The sequence below is a fragment of the Phyllostomus discolor genome, chromosome 12 (genome assembly GCF_004126475.2).
Source record: "Phyllostomus discolor isolate MPI-MPIP mPhyDis1 chromosome 12, mPhyDis1.pri.v3, whole genome shotgun sequence".
In the NCBI taxonomy this organism is placed as follows: Eukaryota; Metazoa; Chordata; class Mammalia; order Chiroptera; family Phyllostomidae; genus Phyllostomus; species Phyllostomus discolor.
In genome coordinates this window covers 43,940,960-43,967,222 of record NC_040914.2, presented here as the reverse complement: position 1 = coordinate 43,967,222, position 26,263 = coordinate 43,940,960, and the positions used below count along the sequence as shown (strand labels likewise).

General features: G+C 57.3%; 2 protein-coding genes across 2 annotated transcripts in view; one reads left to right on the top strand and one right to left on the bottom strand.

The window, feature by feature from the left end:
• The window catches only part of EFL1 (elongation factor like GTPase 1), a 53,159-nt gene extending 41,841 nt beyond the window's left edge, over window positions 1-11,318 (bottom strand). Inside the window, exons 1-10 of the mRNA XM_036013177.1 lie at window positions 11,207-11,318; window positions 10,446-10,556; window positions 9,642-9,709; window positions 8,370-8,454; window positions 7,577-7,710; window positions 6,149-6,286; window positions 4,414-4,628; window positions 2,675-2,798; window positions 1,006-1,082; window positions 208-344 (exon numbers count right to left, since the gene is read on the bottom strand). Coding sequence (XP_035869070.1) covers window positions 208-344; window positions 1,006-1,082; window positions 2,675-2,798; window positions 4,414-4,628; window positions 6,149-6,286; window positions 7,577-7,710; window positions 8,370-8,454; window positions 9,642-9,709; window positions 10,446-10,536 — 1,069 coding nt within the window. The 5' untranslated portion in view covers window positions 10,537-10,556; window positions 11,207-11,318. The remainder of the gene's footprint in view (window positions 1-207; window positions 345-1,005; window positions 1,083-2,674; window positions 2,799-4,413; window positions 4,629-6,148; window positions 6,287-7,576; window positions 7,711-8,369; window positions 8,455-9,641; window positions 9,710-10,445; window positions 10,557-11,206) is intronic.
• Window positions 11,319-11,363: 45 nt separating this feature from the next.
• On the top strand, window positions 11,364-21,857 carry SAXO2 (stabilizer of axonemal microtubules 2). The gene is made up of 4 exons (XM_028502449.2): window positions 11,364-11,527; window positions 14,362-14,541; window positions 18,193-18,395; window positions 20,640-21,857. The coding sequence occupies exons 1-4, from the start codon at window positions 11,490-11,492 to the stop codon at window positions 21,611-21,613; spliced, it is 1,395 nt and encodes a 464-aa protein (XP_028358250.1). The 5' UTR covers window positions 11,364-11,489; the 3' UTR covers window positions 21,614-21,857.
• The last annotated feature ends 4,406 nt before the right edge of the window (window positions 21,858-26,263 follow it).

Here is a 26,263-nt window from a genome sequence, read left to right as displayed (position 1 = left end):
ACCTGTTTAGAAGTGCATTCGTTTAGACTGGCGTTGCCATAAACACTAATTCATACTGAGTATTATACTTTCAAAGAACAGTAACAAACCAGACACCTCACTGTGGACTGGAGAGCACTGTTTCCAGAGGATTTCCTGTCGCCAGTGACCTCTCCCCCTGCCCCCCCACCCCGTGACCTCTCGAACCGCCACCCGCACGAAGGATACCGAGGACGGCGCGGGAGACGGGCAGCCACTGGCTGCAGATGGCGCTGATCTGCACCTTGGGGTCTGCGTGCCGAGCTTCCCGGGCTCCAATCTTGAGTCCCAGGGAGGTCACTATTTTGTCGATCTTTTCTTTGTCCCTGCAGTGGCGCACAACACGGGGGGGGGGGGGGGGGGGATACAGAGGAGCAGTGAGGCAAGGAGCTCCACGTGGCTGGACACGTTCACCACTAACGCATCACCTTTGTTCGCGACGGAGGACGGGCAGGGAGGGGCTGCGGCCTCTGCTCCTGCCCTCTGGAGGGGCCCCGTCCCAGTCTCCCCGAGTGAGCCGGGTCACCCGGCGAGGAGGCCGTTCTCCCAGGACACGCCCAGCAAGGTGTCCCGCCCACTGTGGGACCCCTGAGACCTGAACCCACTGCAGCAAGCGTCCTGCTGCACGTGTGTCCAGCGAGCGCCTGCCCCGCTGCCCAGCCCTGCCCCAGACTGCTCGCCCGCTCCCGTCGCCACCTGACCCCACACTGGGCTGCTGGAAGCAGGGCCCCGTGTCTCTGTCCCTCCAACCGGCTCTGTCTGCAGCTCAGCACGCTGCAGAGCACCCCCCCCCCCCGTCGCCCCACCTGCCGTCCTGCCTGGGCGACACACGCTCCCTCCCGTCGTCCCCAGGCCCCGGGACCGGTGCGTCTGAACGGGCTCCCGCACCCTCCCCGTCTCCCTGGGCTGTCCCCGGTGGGGCCCCTCGCGCTGGCAACCGCGGCGGGTGACACTGCCCCAGACAGACAGACAGACAGACAGTCTCACCGCTTCAGCACGGCGTCGTACAGGCTCCATATGTTCTCCAGGATCAGCTGCACGAACAGCGGCTTCTTCCCTTTCGCCTGCGAAGAAGACCAGGCACCTCAGGTTTTCCCGTATTTAACGGGCACCTGAAACACCCACTACCGACACGTTTCATCGTCAGGGACTCCCGTTCCCCTGGAAGGTCCTTGTGCAGCAGGGAAGCAGCCGCAACAGCTCGTCGTCCCCGTCCCCTGGGACCGCGGCTCACACGCGACTCGACCCTGCAGGGACAGGCCGCTGCTGTCCTCAGACACCGGGCCCCAGCCGAGGGCGAGCCCCTGACCCTGCTGCACCCACAGGCCTTTCCTCGGACCTCGTGCGCGAGGGTGTGCTTGCACGTGAGAAGTTATCACCTCCAAGGGAGAGGGAACTAAAAACAAACCCCACCCACCACCGCTCTCGGAGGCGATGCAACGTGACAGCAAGAGCCCCTCGCCACGGACCGCCTCGCTCGCACGCCCGTCAGAGGGGCTGCGAACTGCGACCTCCCCCTGGAGGAGCTGGTGGCCCGGTGCTAGGACGCGAGGTGGCCACTTCCGAACGCCCGGTTTGCAGAAGACGTCACGAAGACGAACACGGATGGAGGATGCCCTCCGCAGCCTCACCCCCGACATCAGAGCGTCTGGACCTGGGGACGGAGACTACGTCCAGCCTCGGGGGCGAGCCCGTGAACGCGGGCGCACGCCCAGCACACGGCGACGCAGGGTGCCGTGCGCCCGGGGCAGCGCTGTGCTCAGGGCTTCCCCTGGGGGGCACCACACCGCCGTCACAGCCCCCCTTCCACAGACAGTAAACCAAGATGCAGGGGATGGAGCCGCCGGTGCGGGAGCCGAGCCCGGACACAACGCCGGGCTCTCAACCCTCGCACTGTCCCACTCGACAGCCCGCTCCTGTTTGCCTCCACTGTTTGCTAAAGCTCTCGACGGCCAGGGAAGACGCTCACAGTGGTTTCTCCCAGGCACGTCAAGCAGAAAAGCAGCCACGTTGTATATGAACAGCGCAATCTCAACGTGGAGACGGATCACTACCCAGAGAGAGGAAAGCACGCTAAAACCAGAGCACGGGCAGCGCTGGCTCCTGACTCTCCCTTCCCTGTGCTTTCAGGAGCACCGAGCGGAGAGAATCCACACGCTCCTCATGAGCATACATTTGTAAGACCCTGAATTTCACGTTCGGAAAAAGCTTCCAGAAAAGGATCCTCTGAGGCCACAGGCCCAGCAGCTGCCCGCACCACCTGTCTGGGAAGGCGGGGCCCCAGGGTGCACCCCTCTCCCGTCAGCACTCACGGGCGGGCCCGGGACCCCGGGGGCCTCGGCTGACTCGGGACTGCGGCCTGGCCCCGCAGAGGTGTGTGGAGGAGAGGTCTCCTCACACTGAAGGGGACACGCAACCACAGGATGCAACCGACGTGTCTTCAAGGGACCAGGGCCTGAGGTTCGCCCCCCACGTGTAAAGGACTCTACTTGAAGAACACTCGGATGTAAGGTTCGCGGACCTTAACCACATACAGACGGTGAGAAAATCCTTCACCGCCTGGCTCGCATAAACCACAGCCAAAGCACACCTTTACCAGAGGTGCCACCTAAGGCCGGACTGTCACCAACATGTCAAGGGACATACGTGACATTACCTGATCGCCCTTCATAATCTTCTTAGCCTTCATGTTTATGTAATAATCTCCCCACAGTGTTTTCAGAAGGACTTCCTTTTTTATGCCAATTTTTTGGCTGTAGATGTTGGCAAAGTGCTCGATTCTGGAAGAAAAGCAAGGGCCCACGTTACTAGTGACGACAGGCGTGAGTGCCGCCGCCCCTGGAGGGCTTCTGTGCTCGCCGCCCGCCACTCAAGGTGCCGCGGACGCGCGACCCAACGCACCCGCCCGTCTCCCACGAGGCGGGGACCAGGGAGTGCCCTCGCCCTCCGTGCAGAAAGCGCCCAGAGGCACAGAGACGTCACACGGGCTGCACATGAAGCCGGGACCCGAGCACAGCAGCCCGGCCCCAGAGCCCGTGCTCCCGCCCATGTCATGCAACGTCTCCCTTCCTTAACGCTGTGCACGGACACGGGCAGGACGGTGGCCAAGGAAACGCGGGCTCCAGCCGCGCACTGCGGTGGTGCCCAGAGAACTCCAGCCCTTCGCTGCCACGGGTGCCTCCTGCTCACGGAGAAAACCACCGCCACAGCCGGGGCCTCCACGGGCTTCTCGGCACGTGGGTCGAGGGGGAAGTGCACGCACCCCGACTCGGCCCTCCGCAGCCCCGGGAGACCAGGTCGCACCGGCTTGCCCCCGGCCGCGTGACGGCAGCCAGTGGCCCACGCAGGGGCCGTGTGCGGGGCCCGCGCGGTCTGGGTCAAGGGCCCAGAGAAACGTCTCTCTTCCGCAGGGAGCGGCGTTTGGCTCAGGTCTGCGCCCAACTCGGCAAGGACCGGCGTCGGAGAAGGCGCCCGCTGCCTCACCCACTGCGGAAGGGACCCGGAGCCGACACCCTCTGGCGCCGAGCACGCCCGTCAGCCGGGGGGCTGCCGGGACCCCGCGGTCGGCTGCGCCCGGCCCGACGGGCTGACGCTCCGACGACACCGGTCGGACCCAGGACCGTGAAGAGCGCCAGGCAGCAGCCCGGACGCACGGCTCCCACGACAGGGAGCAGCTGAAGGTCCACCTCCCTGTCTCGCTGAAGGCCGAGAGACAGAGACGCAGCCCATCGAGGACCCAAGTTCAAGTTCAGCAGTGACAGGCCAGCTAGCGTTTCTGGGGCCAGCTCCGGACCACACGTGCTGGAGTGTCCCCTCCTGTCCGCGCGATTCGCTCCGGCGAACTGCGGTTCCCACGCGACCAACAGCTATTTATTTAGCAGACTTCAATTTTCCCAAGTTTTACTTTTTATCATATTATTCCTGTTGTGTTTATTATACACGTAAGTGACAGTTGTTACTTGTATATGATAATTTACATGACTATCAGTTGCTACTTATTACCACTATGTTACTAATTTGCAATCTCTCCTGTCTCTCTGAAGGAGGGCCCCCCTCCCCACGACCTCTCACCTCGCCCACAGACCGGCGGCTCTCCCACAGAAAGGGGGGGCCGGAGGGAGCCGTCCTGGTCCCCCCGCTCCGACCACCCCTCCCTGGGGAGGACAGGAGGTCCGCGGGGGCCGCTCACCGGGCACAGCTGCTGTGCCGCGGGCAGAAGGCAGGCCCGTCCCGCTGCCCGCCTGCCCCAGGGGCCCGTGGAAGGACAGTGCGGACTCTCCCCGACAGCTGCGGCGGCGCGTGCACCGCTGTGCCTCACAGCACGGAGCTCGGCCTCACCGCCAGCCGGGCAGGGGGCGCCCCCCACCCCACGCCGAGGGATGCGGAGGGACCCACCCGAAGCCCCAGCCGTCGATGGCGCTGGCGAAGACCACGTTGCCCTGCTCGGGGGCGAAGTAGAGGTGCGAGTCGTCCGTGTGCTCCAGGCCCGCGCTCCAGTCGTACACCAGCTCGGCCGCGTCGGCCCGGGGGCTGCCCTGGCGCTCGCCGCCTCTCTCTGCTCTCTCCTCCAGGACTTTGGAGGTGAAGAGCGTCCCCGTGAGCGCGTTGACCTGGGGGAGAGGGGGAGACAGCAGGAGGTCACTTGGACGCTCGGTGCGCCCGCTGCAGGAGACCCTGTGAGAGCGCTCGCTGAGCCTGGACCCGCCCGTCGGTCGGCCTGGCCGCAGACTAGGGAGACTCCGACAACAGGAAACGCCCCGCAGGCCACCAGCCCGCTCTCTCTGAACCCAGCAGAACGGAAAGGTGAGGCTCTGAAAGGTCATTTTCGGGATCGCTGTTTTAATGCAAACACTAATGTGCGGTACTTTTAAATTGTGTTTCGGGACCGAGGCTGGGCATCACCGGAACCTGTGGTTTTCCACCCCCCATCCCGGTCTGCAGCTTGGTTGCCCCCCCCCCCCCCACCGCCTCTCACGCCAGCTCCCTGAACTCCCACCGCTCTCTCCCAGCCCCTTCCCAACTCCAGCTCCCAGCCCCTGCCCCTGGTTTTCCACCTCGGAGAGAAAACGGAGCCTGCTGCGCAGACACCCTGCCGGTCCCACGGGCCCTGCCCCACTGCAGCAGGCGGGAGGTGGGGGGGTCTCTCCTGTACCGTCCCAGTCCATCTGTCCATCCCCATGGGGCCCCAGGCCCGCCGACCCGCTCCTGGCCCCGCTGCCCCTCCCTTCAGCACAGTCTCACGTCAGCCTCAGCACTGGCGCTCCGTCGTCACGAAGGAGAAGGTCAGCCCCTCTGCACGGCGTGCGGGGGTCACACAGTCAAAGCCCGCCGTCCCCCCACTCCCACTGCCGTCACCGCACAGCACGGCCTCACTCCTCAGCGCGAGCACACAGCCCGCAGCCTCCAAACAGGACACGGCGCGATGCTCTCCCATGCCCGCGCGTCTCACCCCTTCGGTCTCAAGCGTCTCTGCCTCGCAGGCACTACCCTCCTTTAATCTCAAGGCTTCTGGTGTGAGACTTCTCCAAACCCCCCTTCCCTGCGGACGGGAGCTGGGTGGGGCGGCCCTGCCCTGTGCCTGCCCCTCACGCCAGGGCTCATCTCCTCTCCAGGTGTCTCCTGTCACCGAGTCTCCCCCTCCATGCCGTCACGGGGTCACCCTTCGGAAGCAGGGGCTCTGGCCTGTCCGCCACGACACGCACACTCTCCAGCCCCCAGTGGACACCCGAGAATTCCTGTATTCAACATGTAACTAAGTAAGCATCTGCTGCATAAACGAATGAACACTTAGGTCAAGTTTCACGTCAAGGTAGGCCATAAAAATCCAAAGAGCTTCCTAATGTCGCTTCCCTTTGGAACCAAACCACCCGCCTTTAAACAGGACGGGACCAAAACCCATCACCCAAGCTCTATGCTCAAGGAGGACACTTCCGAAGGAGGGGGCTCCCGAGAGGACGCGTGTCCGGTGGCCTCTGCTGTGGTGCAGCAATCCCAGCGTGCATGAGCCTTAAGGGGACAAGTTCTGGACAAGTGGGCTCCCGTCACGATGCCCCACACGCAGCCTAGCACCCTCCTTACAGCTCTTCTTAGAACCCTGGTTTCCGAAACGCTAAAGTAAAGAATGACATACCTGTTCCAAAATGTTCTTGAGGTGGGAGTAGGCCTCCTGCGGGGTGAACTTCAGCTCCGCGATCAGGCGGTCTATCTTGTTAATCACGAGCACCGGGCGGATGTTCTCGAGCCACGCCTGTCGCAGAACCGCCTGGGTCTGGTTACAGCAGGAAGGGAAGCGCAAAACTCACGACTGGAAGTAATCATGGCGCATTGAAACACCCTGACCCGTGACCACCCCCCCCCACCCCTTCGCCGCAACGCAGGCGGTGCCAGTCAGACAAAGGCACTACCCACCGACAAAGAGCTACAGGCTACCAGGTGTCCTTGCCTTCGTGGGACTCATTCATTTAAGAAGGGTAAATCAAACTGTGCAAAGACAGTGATGAGCTTGGTGGGACTTCACACACACACACACGCACACACACAGGGTTTGCTGAATGAATATAGAACAGACACTAACGCTGCTGACACACAGGTGCCAAGACAGAGCACTCCCCCAGAATCGCTCAGGACACCCTCACCGACCACCCCCCGCCTCCGCGCGCCGGTCGCCACTCTGCTGCCCCACGGCCAGGTGTGCGCACCTCGCTGACCGTGCCCGGACACCCGAGACCCCAGGTAGAGACTAAGGCTGCGCTTCTCAAGGCGAGGACCCCTGCCCTTGGGGGAGACCCGAGGGGAAGCTACAGCGTAATCACGGCACATCTCCTTAGAGTTATCACCTTTCCTCCATCTGAGTTATTTAAACCTTTTATTGTTTTTTCTATAAAATACTATAAATAAACTTTAAAAAACAAGGGTGTATTAAGAAACAGAATACAAGATGACAACGTTCTTAAGATAAAACATAAGGTTTGAAGAAAAAATCATCAAAAGAACTGAGCTGAGAGAGCCGCTCTGCACTCCACGCCCACGAGAGCCGAAGGTCCGCCCTGGCCTTAGGGGCCACCTCCCCCAGCCCTGATGGACAAGACGAGAGCCCTGGGTTAAGGCAACAGGGGGGGGGGGGGGGGGGGGGGGTGTGCGCAGGAGGGCGGAGGCCTGTGGCCTCAGCAGAGGGTCTCTCTCATCTGGGGAGAACGAGCTCAGGACTCGCTATCAGCACCCTCTCCCGTTCAGAAACCGTTCCCACGGGAGCACAACCACCCCGCCGTCCCAGAATTCAGCACTCCCACTTCTGCTGGGCCCCTCTACAGGAGGATTCCAAGACACCTCACGTTCCTCAAGTTGAAGCAAGCCTTCCTCTCTAAAATCCCTTCAGACCTCGGGTGACGTAACTCCACTGCAGACCGGCACGGCGTCCAGTGTGAAGCATGAAGCCAGCTTCCCGGTGGTCGGTGGAATGGCCAGGCGCACGGAGTCATCAGCGGTCAGCTCCCCCCCCCCCCCCCCGCCTCCCCGAACCAGCGAGGCAGCTTCACGGCGCGGCCCACAGACCCCCTACCTGTGGACAGACTCCCTCCACGGCGTCCACCACGATGATGCACCCGTCGCAAATGCGGACGGCCGTCGACACCTCGGAGGAGAAGTCCACGTGCCCCGGGGAGTCTATCAGGTTGATCAGGTACTCCTCGTTCCCTGCGTGGGGTGTGAGGGGCACCCGTCAGCTGCGCGGGCGTGCGGTAAACACCCCTCCTCAGGCGCCGAGGACTCGGAGCATTTCTGAGAAACGGCTGCAAGCCGGAGACGGCCGAGGCTCAATCGGCTGCTGCCATCCCGGCCTGGGACTCCCCTGACGGAACTGCTGACCCCAAACAGCACCTGCACAGCGTGTCCTAAGACTCGATTCTCTACCTGCCCCCACCTACGAAGAGCCTCCTGGGAGCCAGGCACCGCGCTGAGAAAGCCCTTTCTACGTGCCAATCACACCTCGCTGGATCCCCACAACACCCCTGCTGGAGAAACGTGTGTTCCTGTCTTCCTCCTCCCCCACACCAGGAGGGTGAGGCTGGAAGAAGCCAGTGCCCGGGGGGGCAGGCTGCTCCAACCGGCCGTAACAGGAGGGGCCTGGGTAGAAGGGGGTGGGGACCCAGAGGTCCCCCTAAAAGCCACCCAGAGGTCCCCAATTACGTCCAAGTCTGCACAGACTGACTCTCTCCGACAACAAACCACTTGGAGAGGCCAGAACGCAATTCTCGGAATATAAAGCAAAGACGCCGAGGCATGCAATTCACACAGCAAACGGAAGGAGGAGGAAGATCCACAACGATTTTTCTTTGAAAGACGGCTGGACCTACCTTCCGCATAATGCAGGGAGATGGCGCTGGATTTCATGGTGATGCCGCGGACCTGCTCATCCTCCCTGCTGTCCATGTACCGCAACTGCGGGGACGCAACACACGCCCCTTACTTCCCCGTGAGCGCAAGTGGGTTTCGGGGGGGAGGGGCTGGAGAATGCAGGTTGTCCGGGGAAGAGGGAGACAAACTCAAACACATCACCGACCGCCTTCCGAATGTGTTCAAACACCTCCCACCCTCCCCAAAAGTCGCTCCTTCAGATTCCAGCTGTGAAGGACGGGCACTCCGAGAACAACTCACAGGAGCAGTTTTGGGGGGATTTTCTTCCTTTCGTCAAGAGCACAGCCCTCTTTCCCTCCTCACGGGCCCTCTAACGAAGGCTGAACAGAGACTCAAACCGTTCTCTAGAGGCAAGGGAAGCCTTTGCTCCTTTCCCCAAATGAGATTTTAAACACATTTGTTTTTTTTAAAAGAACAATAGGGTAGGAGATATTTCTAACACTGCCCTTTAGCTTTCATAAAGCGTCAGAGCCCTCAGGTAAGGACTTCTTGGGGCATCAGGGCAGAGGGCGGCTACACCTGACCGGAGAACCCTCCTGCTGCAGCCCCTCGGCCCCAAGCACCGCACTGACCGCCCTCCGGCCTCTGCAGAGCGGGCGGCTCCCTGCCCCACCCCCCTTCTCTGTCGAACTTGTGCAGCTTCCTAACCTTTATATTTACTCACTTCTTCCACTCAAAACCGTGAGAGTAACTCACTGTCACGGGACTGCATGAAGGGGAGGCACGTCTCCAGTTCTGTGCTGCAAGTGAGTGATCCCGGGGCCGCTCAGAGCACAGCCGGAAACGAAGATGCCTTCGCCTTCACTCCCTGAAACTCGATTTTCATCGCGACACCCAAGAGCCTCCCTCCCTCCGGCACCTGGCTTCGCCGCCGAGGTCCCTGCTAACCTGGCCCGTCCTCTCCGCCCCTGCGCGTCCTCGCCCCGCAGGGCACACGCAAACCTTCCGCTCCAAGCCAGCACGGCTCCCAAGTCAGCCTTCTCCCAATCCATCCACCGTGTCTTCCCCGCCCGCTCCTCCAGCCACCCAACCCCCCCGCCTGTGCGGACTCTCCTTCTCCGTGAAAACTCCCCCGGGGGGGCCAGGACGGCCCCTGACTCGCTGCACGCAGAGGGGCCTCTAAGAACACGACGGGGGGCTGGCTCACCACGTGGCAGAGCGCCGACACTCCCTTACAAACAAACAAGCCTTCACCCCACGTCGAGACCTACCTTGCCCGCCAGGCGGCTGGAGATGATTCCGTTGCTGGATATGAGACAGTCCGCCAGGGTGGTTTTCCCTGTTAAAGTAACAGCATTAATGACACGTGTGCAGATACGACACCTGACCGTAAGCGCTGGTTCCCGTGCACGTGTGCTGAGCCCAGCGAGACACAGGGGCACCGGGAAGGGCGACTCCAGTGTGGGACTGCACACCAGCTGGAAGGACCCACGTCCCGCCACTGAGGACCCGTCTGCAGCCCCTGCAGATCGCATCCGTCCGCCCGGAAAGTGGCCGGGCAACCTGTTTCCCAGCACAGACCTGTGTGCACTGAGGCATAACTTACACGCAGTAAAACTCGCAGATCCTTAACTCTTTTTAAGCGACGAGACAAAGCACCACGCACACCAAGATGCCTCTGCCCAACAGCTTTTCCGCCGTCACTAAAACCTGTGCTCCTCGGCTTTAACCGAGTTTCTACCATCACTATTCTGTCCATCACCCAGGATCGTTAACGGCGACAATGGCTAGGGAGGTAAGCCCTCCACCGCTCAAAATGACAAAACGTGGCCCAGCAATTTTTTTTTTTTTGGTCCCCTCTGCACGGTGCTGTGGGTCCAGGCTGCAGACTCCCCACGCTACAAAGGCATCTCAAGCATCCTTCCCCCTTGAACACTGGGAGTCCTCCCAGCGCGTTCAGAGAGAGGAGTCAGACTCGCTTCCCAGCCCGGCGTCCCTCCCACTGACACACTCGGGAGACGCACGCCACCCCTTAATTTTACGGACAACAAGGCGTTTCAAAAGGGTTTCCTCACCGTGGTCAACGTGAGCCAAAACGCAGATGTTTCTGATGTTGGCCGTGTTCTTCTGGAGCTGAACCATCTTATCCAAGCTGTTGAGCACCATGGTCACTGATTCTCCCGAGGCTGGAAATTAAAAAGCGGTTGCACGCGGCACCTGGGCTGAAGGGCGGGGCATTCAAGTCATTTTTTTTTTTTTTTTTTTAAACGCCGGGAGCCGACTGGACTGCTCGGGAACGGACGGCCGATCCCGGAAGGGAGCCGCCCCCGGGGCCCACGCCCAAGCGGAGCAGAAACGCGGACACCGGATCGCGACGGCGCTCGGGGAGCCGGGTCCCCGCCCCGCAGGGGCGCGGCGACGAGGCACGCGGCTCCGGGAGCTGGGTGCGCCGAGGTGACCCCGGGGGCCGTGCTCCCGAGAGAGGGCTCGCCGACGTCCCTCCCGCCCGTCTCCCGCCCCCTCGCGCGCTTCCCGACGTGCAGTCCCCGGCTCAGCACCGCCCGCGGAGTCCGAGGAAAGTTTGGGGCCACGTGCTTGCGAGCCGCGCGCGGCGCTGAGGTCTTCCACTCCCCCCCGCGCTCCCCACGGCACACCTCAACGCCGCGCACCCCGCCCCTCAGCCCCTGGGTCCCGGGTCCCCCCGACAGCGGCTCGTCCCCGCCCCGCCCGCCCGCCCGTCCGCCGCCGCCGCCGCCGCCGCGGCTGCCCAGGTCCCCACCCCGCCGCGAGCTGGCCCGCCGCCAGGACGCCGAAGCCCCGCGCTGCCCGCACTCACGCGCCCGGCCGCCCGTCGCCCCTCTCAGACACCCGGCCCGGCGGCACGCGCGTGTCGCAGGTGTTCACAGCTCCGCGCTGGGAGTGGACGCCGGCGCGCGGGGAGGGGCGGGGCTGGGGACGCACGACCTCTGACCCGTGCGTGCCGACGCCGCCGGAAGCTGGCGCCGCGTCCGTCTCCCGGGAGGCCGCGTTGCCTTGACGACGGCGGACGCCTTCGGCACGAACTAGGGGAGCTGCTGAGGTCTGGAGAGCCGCAGAGAGGAGCCTGCAGGCGGGAGAGTATGAGGACCCGGTGCCTGTGTCAGATCTGCACTTGCGGGTGAGGCGCGGCCGCGGGGGGACTGGGGCCGGCGGCCGGAGCCTCGGGCGGTCCCCGGGAGGGCAGGGGGCGCGGGCCCAGCTCGCTCGGCACCGCCGACTGCTGTTATACGCGTTTCTGCAGCGTAGGCTCCCAGTCCAGGGTGCACACTGACCTGCCGTCCGGCGGGGCAGGTAGATGTGAAGGTGTGGTCGGATTTAAGGCCGGTAAAGTAGTGCGATCGGATCCGACTGGGAGACTGAATGCCCCACAGTTTTTTGTTTGTTTGTTTGTTTGTTTTTTAAGGAAGGAAAGGTCGAGAAAAAGGATACAACAGAATGTACAGTCCCTGAGTTTTAAACTCGTATTACGCTTCTTTCCATCTCCAGCTTTCCGTCCCAGTCTTACCCCATCCCGTTCCCACCCAGGCAGCGCTCCTTTGGGATCTGAGTGGCGGGAAAGGTAATAGTTGCCACCCTGACACCCAGGATTGGTCTGTGAGTCCTTAGCAACCTCCCAACCCTGTTGACAGTGTTCCTCTTCAGCTTCCTTGTTGACCCAGGGATTAGATCAATCTTGGTGAAATAAATACCATGAACGTGTCACTCCCTTCCTAATCCCCTCCAAAGGAGAGTCACTGTGTGTTGATGGAAAGCAGTCCTCCCTGTAGTTTTACAATGAACGTTGTTTATAATTAATAAGTAGATGCACATTACAAGATAACCTAACACTTGGGGCATGAATCCAAAAGATGTGATGTGCAAAAATTGCTCCCATGTTTTTCTTATCTTTATATCCACCCAACACCCTTTCCTGTGCAGCCGTCAGGACCTTCTGTTTGCAAGGCTGTGGAGGTTTGCCCTTCTTCCAGCAGGGCACGGAGCAGGGAGCTGAGTCACTGCCCGTGTCAGTGTCCCCTCCGGACTGTGAACACTGGCCAGGTTCCCAGTGATTCTTCCCATGCAGAAGATCCTTCCGCTCCTCCCATGATCCTTCAGGAGTGGTGCCACCCTCGCTTTCGGGTTTATGTTTGAGGCACAAGGATCTTTGGCAACGCTGGGAGCCATGACTGTAGGTCCCTTTAGCCAGCTCTTTGGGGATCTGGCTGTCTCCTGGGTCCCTGATACCCAGTCCTGTGAAGATGGCCCACTTTCCTACGAACCCCTCCCTCTCCTCCTTTCACCTTCCTCCTGTCGTTTGGGGGGAAGTCTCTTCCTCTTCCTTTTTTTTTTTTCAGTCCAAGACCATCTCTTTCCCCTTGGGAAACTAGGGAACACTATCTTTCAGCTCTAGAGAGACACCTGTTTTCATCTCTTCCATGGATCGTGTTTTTAAAAGACGGAAAAATGTGCTGAGTTCAGGCAGCTTCTATTCACGGCACCCTTCTGGAAGAATGCTTTCTTAAGGAATTTAAATTGAGTGTGTAGGGACAGTTAACACTCCAAACTGCGGACACCTACCATGAAAAAAGAGGACCCAGTAAAACAGATGGCACAATAGGCTGAAAATCGCGAGTGCGCGTGAAATGCAAAAGACATGAGAGGAATTAAAGGTCATAGAAACTTCGGGAAAATGAAAAGCTACATGGTTCAAACATGAAGTAAAGTTTAGACTGACTTTTAAGCATTAAAAATTGACAGCATGAAAGAAAAGAATTTAATCTCGAAGCTAGGAACCTTGGACTCTGAAGGCTCTCAGGGTGGTGATGTCAAACCCATGGAGCAGACAAGGCCCCGCCTGCACTCGCTGGGGGGCCTGCCTTCACACAGTGTATCCCAGGTGCCACAGTGTGACCACGGTGTACTAGGTTTACAACTTTCAAAAAAATGTTTTTGTCCTGATTATGAAATAAATACCATGAGGCATAGTATAAAAACCCGTGTAAAAAAATCTATAATATAGTGAAAATCCCTCCTAATCCTGTCCCCCGCAGATAACGAATATGCTTTAAGACTTGTTTCACATTCACACTTTAAAAAGAGAGCACGAGAGAGCATATTGTACGTACCAGTCTACTGCCTGCTTTTTCATTGTTTACCACCTCCCCACCTTCCAGCAGTTGGAAAGATCAGCCTCGTTCTCATTCACAGCTGCACACCGGTAGCACGTGTTGGTCAGGGTTCTCAGGGATGGACACTAGAATCTACTCTGGCTAGTCCAGGCAAAAAGGAATCTGTTAAGGAGTAGATGTAGCTCACAAAATTGTTGGGAGACCCAAAGAAACAGTTTCCAACCTAAGCTTGCAGGAAAAACTTCCCAAAAATTGCGCTGCAGACCTGGGCTGCAGAGGGAGCCCCTGGCTCTGCCCCAGCCAGGAAACTGCCTCAGAGCCACCCGCCAGTGCCACGGTCAGGGACCTGCCACGGCAGGGAGCCCCCCTGCACACCAGGATGCTGACTGCCCACTGCTGGCTGCACACTCTCTTTGCCTCGACCCCTTCACGCAGGCAGACGGATGTCCCCAGGGCGTTCTCTGCAAGTCAGAGCCCCACGGGAGCCCTCCGTCCTGCAGGGGAGACCTGCACTGTGGAGCCAGCCTGCAGGGGCCGGGGGAATTTGCGTGTTAGCTTTTCAGCGGCTGTAGCAGAAGACGCACCAAACTGCTATCAGAGGGAAGCCAGGGTTTCCGCCACGTGAGGACACACCGTAACTTAGTCACTGTGTTCGTGGACACCACTGCAGAGAAAATAGAGAATGGGAGGATGGGTTTTTTTGCTTTGTTTTGTTTTGTTTTGTAAAGCTGCTCTTAAACTTAGAGATGCTGAGTGTATTGAAGGTCTCTGATTGCAATGTAATTATCATGCACAATGTTTCCGAAAGTGAAAATAACCTTTCGGCTTATTTCTGTTTGCACAGGCGACATCATTGTCCACACGAGACCACAAGGATTTATGAAAAGTCTGGCGTGTACTGCCCAACCACTGAATATTCGGAGAAGTACCCTACCTATGGCAGTGTTCTTCCGGCTCAGAGTCTTAAACCCAAGCAAGGATTTCAAGCATACCGTGGTAAAATGGAAGGAATGACGACATTTAAGTAAATATTGAGAAACTACTTGCTTTACTTTTTCCCCAACTCTTCTGCTCTGAATAAAGTTCTTTAACGCTTTAAATTGAATTCTTTCATGGATTTAAGTTGAACTAACCTAAGAAGCAAGAAACCAGTTGAGTCACGACTTGAGAAAAACAGAATGATGAAAATTAAGTTTGGATAACAGTGACAAGGGAAATGAAACGTTCTATTGATATTGTTTTACCTGCTAAAATCTCTGTATTTACCTGTTTTCCCCTGTCAGCACGACCAGGGAAAGGCAGGAGATTCCTGTGTCTCCTCTGCTTTCTGGGTCCCTGAGCTGTTTCCACACTTTAGCCAAGATGAGCTTCTAACATGCAAATCGAATCCTTTCGCTTCGCTGCTTAAAATACTCTCTTATACTTTCCCATTGTATTTATTCCTTTATTATTATTATTTTTTAGAAAAATTAAATGCTTTTTTTTTTCAAGTTGCAACCTCTAGATCTCAATGCAGTTACCACTTGGGAAAGCCTGTGACACCCGCCCCGTTTTCAGCTGGTGAAAGTCCCGTGTCTGCTCCCAAAGCACATTCCTGTTACTCGCCATTGGATCAGCCTCCGAGCTCCCTGAAAGCAGGAGCTACGTCCACTCTCATGTCCGCATTCTGGGTCCGGACACCTAGTCCAGTGCCTGCCCGCACTGACTAGGCACTCCATTATTTATTCAGTGGGTGATAAAAAAAAAAATGACGACAAAACTCCTCCTAAGCCTAAACTTTTCATTTGGACCTAGCTTTTTTTTTATCTTTGTACATTTGCCAATGCTGTGGGTCCCTTCTTTCCTTCACCCCGTTACCGTGCACACACTAGATTCCAGGCCCCGTCTCCGGCATTAAGTAAAAGGCATCAGTAAGAGGTTCCTGCTTACCAGGAGCTCACACTGGAGCGTTCTCTAATTTAGGGTTGAGACACACGTTCTACAGCGACTTCCACTTGTACTGCTACCCACTTTCATGTCGCTTCCAGCAGAGCTCATTCTGGGCGTGCACAGCATGGGCCATGGCGGAGTGGGCGGGACGGCTGCCCCGCAGCGTGGCTCTGGACTCGGCACGTTTCGGGACGCGTCAGATGAACAACAGCACACTGACCCTTGGCTACTTCTCTCTAGAAAGCTGCTCTGGGTCTGGAGGTGCTCTGTCTAACAGTTACCTGGCTTCACTAGAGCAACTGGGACTTCTAAGCTTCCTCTGTCCTCTCCCTGTCCTCCCATTCCCCCTCTGTGTTTTCGCCTGTTGCCCCCTAGCTGGCCTTCGGGAAGAGCCAAGAACAACTCACAAGTCTGGAGAGGCAGAGGTATGTGACTCCTGCTACTATTCACCCGCCGAATAACGTTTCCGAAGCGCCAGGCGTGATGCTGGGCACCTGGGACACGGGAACGAATGAAAACAAAATGGTCGCAAGTGCCCCATGCTCACAGAGCCCGAGTCCGGTGAAGCTGGCCTTCAGAAGCATCCCTCAAAATAAATGCAAAAGGGCAACAATGGTAAAATCTATGGAGGGATAGCACGAGGTCACTTGAGAGCCAGAATAAAAGAGGGTTGACTTAATCAGGAAAATGCAAAGAATGAGCTAACGCATCAAGGACGTGAGACAATGAACTAGAGTAACTGCGTGAGGAAGTACGTCCAGGCAGAGCGCAGCAGGCATCAGGAGGAGCCTGGAAAGGAGGACAGGACGTGGGGTGCAGCAGCAGGAGCAGCCAGAACAAGGGGGGCCACGAGGGCCTTTCTTTCATGTGTGTGTTTGGGGGTTGAGGGGACATAAGGGGGTTAAGAAAAGAGACTGGGGAGATAAGAGCAAGGATGACCTGCCCGTGCTTACTTGGGAGAGGATGGGTGTGGGTGCAGGGTGAGAAAGGCCTGGGGAGAAGACCAGAGTGGGCGCAGGCGTGTGAGTGTGGGAAGCCACAGAACTGATCTGAACGAGCTGTGACGAGAGCTTGCAGTGGCATGGCTGTGGGGAGACGCTCGGGAGGCAGCACTAGACCGGAGCTGACGGTGACCTAGAGGCAGGAAGGAAGAGAGGGGTGCAGGGTGAGTCCGAGGTTTCTGGCCGTGCAGGTGAAGAAAGACAACGCAATCACTAGCCCAGGGAGCAGGCCAAAGGACCACGTTTGTCGGAGGAAAACAGTGAGTTTGACGAGGGGCCTATTAACTCTGGAGATGCCACTGACTAATCAGGAGGCCACTGGGAATGCCGGCATGGAGCTCAGAGACCAGGTCTGAGCTGAGGCAGAAATCTGAGTCATGTCCATACAGGTGATAAGGAGACTTGCCCTCAGGGGTGAACACTGGCGAGAAGAGGAAAGGAGATGAGGAGAGGACCTCCCGGGAACAGAGGGGGAGTGGGCAGCAAGGCCGGTCACTGCTCGAGAGGTCAGGGAAGGCGAGGACGGAACCTGCCTGAGGGAGGTGATCGCACAGAAGTCTGCGAACCCCCAGAGCTGCAGCGGGGGGGCTGGGGGGGGGGCCCGGTGCTCCGGTGCTGGGACCCAGGCTGCAGCGGGTCGCTGGGGGCAGGAAACAGGGGCAGCAAGTTACACCGTGGAGAGGAAGAAGTGTTCCGTGAGTCTGGTTTGGTTTTCCAGAGCTTATGGACGTATAGAGAAAATATTGATTCGTTCAGGATGGCGTGAACAGATCCTAAAGTGAGTGACGCAGTCAGTAGAGTCCAGAGGGGAAAAAACAACTCTGAAGACTCCTGGTAGTAAGAGTCGTGGCTCACACACTGCTCTGTGCACCAAGCTCTGCGTCCATGCATCTGTCCTTGAAACAGCCCCATGTGGTTATGATGTTACTGTCCTATTTTTTTTTATCTACGAGGAAGCTGGGGCCCAGGCAGGTTGACTTAAGATGTCCAAGGTCACGCACCTCGAGAATGACAGAGCCAGATTCGGGCCCCGGCAGTGTGATCGCTCAGACTGTGCCCCTCACACCCACCCACCCCCCACCCACCAGACGGCCTTGGCATCCGCAGGCCCAGCTCTGCCTCCTACACGCGGTCGCACGAGGCCTGGTGGAGCCGCGTCACCCTGCGGGTCCCTTCACGCCGGGGGCTTCGCAGGGGGTGGGGATCCAAGGAGGAGTCAGACTCATGTCCACACTAGGAATGTGATTTCCATCCAAAGGCCAGAGCTGATCATTTATAGAAAAGCAGGGAGACTGTGTGACTTCCATAAGAAGAAGGAGGCGTGCCTCCATAGTTAGCCAGAGTCTTTAAGGAGATGAGTAAGGGTTTGCACAAAGTGGACCCAGGGGACACATTTAAAATGTTTTCAAATTCATTATGTTTTTCACCTGAGATTTCCTTCCAAGATTTGGAAAAAAATTAATTACAGAACAATTTTATTTATGTAACATCTAGTTAACTAGGGATCCATTATAATAATGTCTTGAACACTAGGATTTTTTTGACCTATTTATTCCTTGAGGTATTTAGTCACTGGATAGGACATGAAAGAATTGAATTATTTCTTTCAAAGAGTTTGTCACCTGTCACCATTTTAATAGCTTCTTAAACCTTTCCCGTACAAACCTAGAAAACTCCAGTACTGCACTGAAATAATTACAGATACAAGAACCCGTGAGGCTATGTTTGAAATGTGTATGTTTCAGATCAGACTACCGTCCGTATGAAATAGCCCAACAGCCTCGCCACGCACCGGAAGAATACACACCCAGACAGGGGCAGATGGACCTGGACACCACCTACAAGCAGGATTTCAGTTCTCACAAGGTGCAGCCCGTGGCAATAGTCCGGCCTTTGGAGAGACCACAGGTTACGAAAGGGAAGTTGGACACTGTCCCAACCTATAAAGGTAACTTGCCATTTCAAAAAGGATGCTACCAAAGCCCTGGCTGGCATAGCTCAGTGGATTGAGCGTGGGCTGCGAACCAAAGTGTCGCAGGTTCGATTCCCAGTCAGGGCACATGCCTGGGTTGCAGGCCATGACCCTCAGCAACCAGACATTGATGTTTCTCTCTCTCTCTCTACCTCTCTCTACCTCTCTCTCTCTCCCCCTCCCCCCTTCCCTCTCTAAAAATAAATAAATAAAATATTTTTTTAAAAAAAGGATGCGAGCACACAGCTAGAACTCACTCCCAGCTGTGATGTCTGACACCGCATCATCATTTTGCCGCATTGTCAAACTTCGTCCTCGTAGCTCAGGAAAAAAAAAATGTTTCTCTTTGGTCAAAATAATGTTGTAGCGTGAACAGAAGACCATGTGCCCGACTGAGAGTTAAGGGGCCTGGCTTCCTGTCCAGAGCCCAGCCGCTTGCTCGGTTTTCTCCAGCTCCGAACATGTAGGAACCGAGGCTGCCGTCGGACAAGCACTGTGCCACACCTGTCCCCTCATTCCACCCGTCGTTGGTGCCGGTCCCTTCCTTCCGCCCCATGCACCAGGCAGACTAGCAACCATTTCAAAACTAACCGGAGGGCAGGTGTTAATTCAACCTTATCCATAATGACATTACAGGTCAGTGATCTAATCACGGTAATTAAAACACAGAGGTTGTCATGGTACAGGAAGGAAAAAAAAGAACCCACTGGGTGCTGTCTACATAAAACCCACGTTAACTACAAAGATACAGCTAGGTTAAAAGTTAGCATGGAAAAATGTATACCACGCACACTGTAGTTAAAGAAAGCTGTAGGATGGACTGTATTAGTATCAGAAAATGCAGGCTTCGGAACAAGTCACAAGACTGGGGATCAAGAGGGACATTAGCTAAGGACTCGGGGACCTGTTCTCTCTCTCACCACAGCTAGGTTCCCAGAAACAAGAATGCACTTGACCCACCTCACCTTTCCCCACCAGGCGGTCTCACAGCCCAGGGACTGCCGCCCTGGGTCCAGGGGCCCACTGTCACCCAGACCCCAGGAGCTGGAGGTGGGGGTGACCGTGTGGTCCCAAGCTTGGCCATCCTAGCAGAAATGTCTTCTGGGTGAGGAACTGTTCTCTCTAAATGAGGTGAAATAATAATAATAAACAGTTACATATTGGCCTTTCCCATGAACTTGCCAGTGGGCTTCAGACTCGAACACTCTATCTTGTGTACCTTCTTTATACATTAACTTCTGCCATTTAGAAATATATATGTTGGGGCGACATCAATTCAGTGTTATTTCTCAGCTTTCTCGTCTAGCAACAGAAAACCCAAGTAGCCCTCCCCTGAAGGGTGAGCCCTTGAGCTTTCCACCCAGGGTGCCGGGCAGCAGCCAGGCGTGGAATGAAGGCGCCTGACGCTACATCTCCCACTGAGCTCTTCCGTGGCACTTCCAGGTCACACGTACAATTTCTAACACCCCCAAAGGCACTCGGCTCAGGCCCCTGGCCCCCAGCCGGCCCTGCATCTTTTGGGAATGCCGCGAAGTCCCTTTCCTGAGGAGGGAAGTGGAAACCAGTGATCTTCTGGGGACGCCGCGAGGCAGCCTGCATCTCTGATCGGGGTTCCCGTTGCACCAGGGAGCCAGAATTCCCTCTCCCTCAAAGCTAGCAGCAACGCCCACCTCACCTTTCTTTGCTCACACAGCCGGGCCCTCACTCTTACGTTAACCCTAGATTTTATGGTTCACTCGAGCACTTTATGAGTTAGAGCAAAATTCCCAACCAGCTCCTGGGAGCACGACCAGATCTCCTGAACTGTCCCCACCCAACACACAACCGTTTCGGCTTCAAAAACTGTCAGCACTCAGACCCCGGCGTCCCTTTCCCTGGAGGTGTGATTGGACGACTCTAGAGGTGGGAAGTTACACCTGTTAAAGGTGGGGGGGGGGGGCAGCATAGGAAGAGCAGGTGGAAATGGGCCCCGAAGAGCAGAGCTGATGGGAATCAGAGGAACTCCGTGCTGGACTGGTGTTCACATTTCTAAAGGGAACGGGCGGGAGGGAGTTTGGCCATGAGAGAATCGGGTCATGATATTGACAAGATTGTGGTTTCGTTTGGTATTTAAAAATGTCCTCTCCCTCTCTCCCTCTCTCTCTCTCCCTCTCTCTCTCTCCCTCTCTCTCTCTCCCTCTCTCCCTCTCTCTCTCTCCCTCTCTCTCTCTCTTTTTCAAGATGATTACAGAGCTTGGGACATTCGGAGAAGTGAACTCAGCAAACCAGAACACACTTACTCTCCCCCTACTGTGAAATTTGGAAATTCCACTACGTTTCAGGACGCCTACGTGCCCCAGGAGATGCAGCCGAGGCAAACCTTCAAACCCATTGCTGCGGTCAAACCTCCCACAGCCCCCTTTCAGGGCGACACGAGCCACCGCCTGGATTACGTGCCTTACCAGCTCGAGTCCAAGGCTGCGCGGCCCAAAGCGGCCCACAGGCCCCCCGACCAGCCCTTCGAGGACCTCACCACGCACCGGTGTGCCTTCCAGGGTCTCCTTGGGGAGAGTGCAAAAACCTGCAGGCCCGCACACACCTGGGCGACCCCGAATGCTCCGTTTGAGGGAAGCACCGAGTCCCGGGACAGTTTTCAGCCCTGGGAGATCCCAGCCCCGGGAGTCAGGAAAGAGCCCGAGTACGCGCCCCCCGCGGGCGCCATGCAGCTGCACAGCACCAGCCAGCTGGACTTCGTGCCCCACCGGGCGGCCCGCGTCGCCCCCATCAGGCCCGCGTCCCACAGGAGAAATCAGAAGTGCCCTTTCCAAGGGAGAAGCACCACGCAGGAGGATTTCCCCGCGTGGGAAAGTTGTCGCCGGGGCCTCGTGAAGCAGCAGCAGCAGATTCGCCGCTCCTCCGGGAGGTTCGAGGGCGAGAGCACCTTCCGAGCTCACTACGTGCCGCACACGCTGGTCCCCACGGAGAGCTGTAAGCCCGTCCACGCCCCCTTGCGGAGTTCCCGCCCCTTCGATGACGTGACCGTGTACGCCACGGAGTACGCGCCCAAGGAACGGGAGGTGTGCCCCGCCAGCCGCGCGTCCCCGCCAGGCTACGCCTACGAACACACGGACGCCCGGGGCCACCGATTCTTCCGCAGGGTCGCGCCCCCTGGTGGAGGCCTCCCAGCCGGCAAGTCCTGCGGGCAGGGAGGCTAACGCGGGGGTCGTGGGCTTTCCAAGGGCAAAGGTCAATTGTTTAGAGTAGAAAGAAATTTCTGAGAGCGCAAAACCAAATTATCTTGCAACTTCTAATCGAGAAAATCAGAAATTGTCTCATAGGAAATCAGGACCTTAAAATCCGTTTTGTGCTAACACGGTCAGCAAGCCTGGGCTTTGAAACGCGCTTCTGAAAGCTGCACGGCGTGCGTCCCGGTCGGAATCGATCTCCAACGCACGCTTTAGCAGCTCGTCTCCAACGGACTGGCGTGTATACTTGTGTTTATAATCACGGCGACCGCACGTGGCCGGGAGGCCGGCTCTCACCCTCTACGCACGGGAGGGCTGTCTGTACAACCACGGAAAACGGTGCGTGGACGCCTCTCCCGGGACAACTTCCTTGAGACGTCAAGGCATCCGCACGGCATGGCGCACGGAGTCGCGTTCCAGCGGCCGCTGCTCACGGCGTTCAGGTTGGTCCGCGCCCCCGCAGTGTGACAAGGGGAGGCCCCGTCAGCAGAAACCAGAGGACCTCAGTTCAGGTTCTGACGACATTCGATTCTACTGGTGCCACCCCGGGCCAGCGACTCCTGTCCTTGAGCCCGCATGTCTGCCTTTGTGGAGGGAGCGGTGTCTGCCCTGCCCACCCCCCTCCCCCAGACTGCGCTGTGCGTCGGGTCTCGGGAGACGTCGTGATCCGAGAGGTCAGAGTGCAGAACCAAAGTCTGGGGCTGCCCGGGAGCCACGTCCTCTCTCCTCCTGCCTGCTTTCTCCTCTTCCAAATTCGGCAGCTCCTGGCTCGGTCATCCTCTCCCGTCCCCCAGAGGACTGGGGGACACGTGGATCTGCGTCAGGCCTGCAAGTGGTGTGACTTCTGAGACGCCGCCCCCCCCCCCCCCCCCCCCCGCAGCCTCATGGCCCCCTGAGAAGTCGTTAGGGAGAATGCAGAGCACGGAGGGGGGCGGGGGGTGCAGGGAGCTCTACAAAGTCGTGGAGACCGACAGTGTTTCCCGGCGGGAGACAGCACTCTCTGGACTCACTTCAGGAATGAATGATGGCAAACCTTCAGGGTCACCTCGGGGGGGTCCCATGCCTGATCGTCATGCCCAGAGTCGCCATTCGGAAGGATCAGGCTCAGCCCGAGGCCGGACCCATGTCCTCCTCCTCCTCCTCATGAAGTAGAAGGAACACACTGTGCCTGTCGGGGCGGAAAACCTCCTGCTGGATCAAACTCACTGCATGTTTTTTGGATAAATGATTGCATCGTGGGGAAAAAAGCATTTATCCTACAGTTTAGTCATTTGCAGCTTTAAACTTGTTTTAAATTATGTACTTAATTGAGAATAAGTGCACTTGGTTAAAATATTTCTGATTATTTCAAAGTAGTTTGTTTGAATTTACTTGTGTAGGTAGTAGTTAAAATCATGATATGTGAGATTTTATATTTCTCTGCAACATGAATAAAGAAAGCATCAATAAAGGAATAAATTTTCCTGAAGTCGTTTCTGTGACCAATCTTCCCTGGAAAATAGAGCTTTTAATGAAATCTTTTCTAGGTTAACCTGTCCCTAATTTGATATTCTTACCTTATTTAAAAAACATTACTGATTTACTTGAGAGAGAGATAGAGAGACATCAATTTGTTGTTCCACTCACTGATGCATTCATTGGTGGATTCTTGCATGTGCCCTGACCGGGAATTGAACCTGCAACCTTGGTTCTTCAACATGATGCTCTAACCACCTGAGCTACCCAGCCAAGGCAAGGCTTTACCTTTTTACCTCTGCCCTCAATGGTGTGTTACACAGAGGTGCCCAGTTTCACCCCACGCCACAGACTCAGGACTCTCCACCCTTCCCCTCTCTCCCCTCCCGACCTGCCCGTGACCACAGCAGCTGGAGAGGTGCTCCCGAGGGTGGCCGGGGCTGCTCCACCGTCGCCTCCGATATCCCCACCGAGAGCTCACTCATCTGCGGCCGCTGCAGGAGGCGACGAGGCTAGGTGGCCAGGAGAGGCTGACAGCCGGCACGCGTCACAGATGCGAGTCTGCACAGCGGGACCTGGGTCTTCCTCCCCAGACAGACTAGCACATGACCACATACAGACGACTTACCGTCCCTGAGGCCTGTGTCGTGACCTGCAAAACTCACTTCAAAGGATACATCCAGAATAGATCAAGAACTTTTAAAATGCAACAGCAGGGAGACATGGCTAAAAGATGTAAACAGATACCTCACCCAAGAGTACAGACAGGTAGTATCGCTAAGGCTGCTGTAACCAGACACCGCAAACCGGGCAGCTGCATAAAGCCAGGAGCGCCCCGTCTCGCAGTTCCGGAGGCGAGGAGTCCGAGACGCGGGCGGCGTCGGCGGCAGAGCCGAGAGAGAGGCAGGGTCTGCTCTGCCGCGCCCTCCCGGCTTCCGCCGCTTTGCCGCTGTCCTTGGCGCTCCGTGGCCCGCCGACCTCGGCCTTCACCTTCACGTGGTGTGCGCCCCGTCTGCACACGTGTGGGTCTGAACTCATGAAAATACCAGTCACACTGGTGTCCACGGGCATAGGACTTTCACGAACATCGCCCCTCCCCCCGACAGTCACATCTGAAATCACCCGCAAAGACCCTGTTTCCAAAGCTGGGCCGGGAGGGGCAGCTGTAACCTGTCCTCGTGTAACCTGTTACACGAGGCAACCTGTAACAGACGGCAAACCAGCACCTGGAAAGATACTCCACATCAGGGGAACGTCTCTGAATTGGCAACGAAGGAAATATTATCTCCCGATGATGCCCGCCGCTCTGTAGAACCTGTGTGGGCCTCTGTGGAAATTTAAAAAAAAAGGAGGAGGAGGAAGAGGAGGAGAGGGGGAGGGGAGGAAGAGCGGAGGAGGGGAGAAGAATGGTGATGAATGCCGACCAGAGAGACACCTGAGATGCAAAGCTGCGTACCTCCCGCGTGGCTCAGCCACACCAGGGTGACGTGGTCTCAGAGCTACTGTAAAGTGATTGATTTGTGTTTTCCACCAGTGACCTTGGCCACTCCAAGGCCGTGAGCGAAGGCAAATGAAGGGGGATCTCAAGTCCAAGACCAGGACTGTGGTCTGTTAGACTCGCTGCTAATCCCGAGAAACACGACACCCAGGACTTCGAGGCAGAGACGCGTCTCCAGGTGCAACCCTCTCGCCGCAGCCCCCGAACTCCTCACCGTGGACCAAACACGGGGGTGTCCGCTCCGCCGCCCGCCCTCGGGACCACCGCCTGCCTGGAGTCCCGAGTCAGGCTGTCTGCTTGGAACGTCCTCCCGCCCCTTCTCCCCTCGACTGGCTCTCCACTCTGATCCACAGAACGTACATGAGGGCGTCGAGGGACTTGGAGGAGCCTCCGTGGGGCCCACCCCGAACCTCGTTGTCACCCACACTGCCGAGGACGAAGCACCGACTGGGGCGTCAGACCCGTCGGGGGTGGTCCCAGCGTCACAAGGAGGCAGCCAAGGTGGCAAGACCCACAGCTGCCGCGGAAACACGTCACGAGAATAAGCCACCTGCGTTGATAAGGATGCCACGGAATAACCAGAGTACGTTTATTTCTGAATTACGTAAGGACCATGAGCGAGAGACGTTCCTCTTCCGCTGTGGAAACAGCAGTAAAATACAGCACACGGGAACGTCCTTTGCGTGAGAACGGCGACACAAGGACACTAGCAAATGAGAAACAGCGACTTTAAATACCAAGGCGAATCGGTTTAATAGGAAATTTTGTTAGTAAGAAAAATATATGTCCCACGTCTTTCTTACACACTGTACAAAATAAAATATTGCACCTTCAAGTCCTATGAAGTACGTACAAAGAGTATCTTACAGAACGATCTCTCCTGTTTAATTTAAAACCCTTCCACAGTTGCGTGCGGGTCAATGAGCAGAGACTTGCGGGCCGGTGTGTCCGACCCACGCCCCCGTCCCGTCCCGTCCCGGCCGCCAGCCCTCCACGTACAGTAGTGATCATCACAGTGTCAGCGAGGCTGAAGTGGGGGGAGGGGCCCGGCGCCCGAGGGACCCGGTGGAGAGACCCAGCGAGCGTGTCCACAGACACGCCACCAAAGGTGCCGCTGGCTCACGAGCGACCAGGGACGAGGCCCCGCGCTCCCTGCCTCACGTCCCTTCGCTGTTGTGGGTACCGGCGGCTGGGACAGTGAACTGAAGAAGCAGGGACATTTATTTAGGGCAGTGGGACAGCGAAAGCCATACCTGGTGGAATGAGCCCCATAACAAAACCAGCTTCGGAGCTGACAATGGACTGCTAGACCCAAAGTAATCGGCAGCGCTGCTGACTCCAAGGCCGGACCTCATCACCGACGCCTGTGCGGGCCCGTCTGGCCCAACCCACGTCTGAGCCCACCTGTCCCCGCCCCCAGGCCCTCAGCCAACCCTAGCCTTGGCCCTGACTTCACTTCCAGTCCCACCCAACCCAATCCTCCGGAAAGGAAAACGCACCCTAAACACAGTCACCAAACCTGGCCTCGAACCCTCGCCCTCACGGTGACTTCCAGCCTAACTCTAATCTCGCTTTGGATTTGCTGGAGGAAAAAAAAAAAAAAGACTTCCAATTACAAAACAGTTACGTACCATCAACGATTTTTTTCCAACTGCCACGTTTCATAT

Bases quoted from the DNA above. Each gene is read 5' to 3' on its own strand.
- SAXO2 (XM_028502449.2), top strand. From the start codon at position 11,490: ATGAGGACCCGGTGCCTGTGTCAGATCTGCACTTGCGG. The intron at 14,542-18,192 runs GTAAATATTGAG...TGTATGTTTCAG, and splicing joins GAAGGAATGACGACATTTAA to ATCAGACTACCGTCCGTATG. The intron at 18,396-20,639 runs GTAACTTGCCAT...CTCTTTTTCAAG, and splicing joins CACTGTCCCAACCTATAAAG to ATGATTACAGAGCTTGGGAC.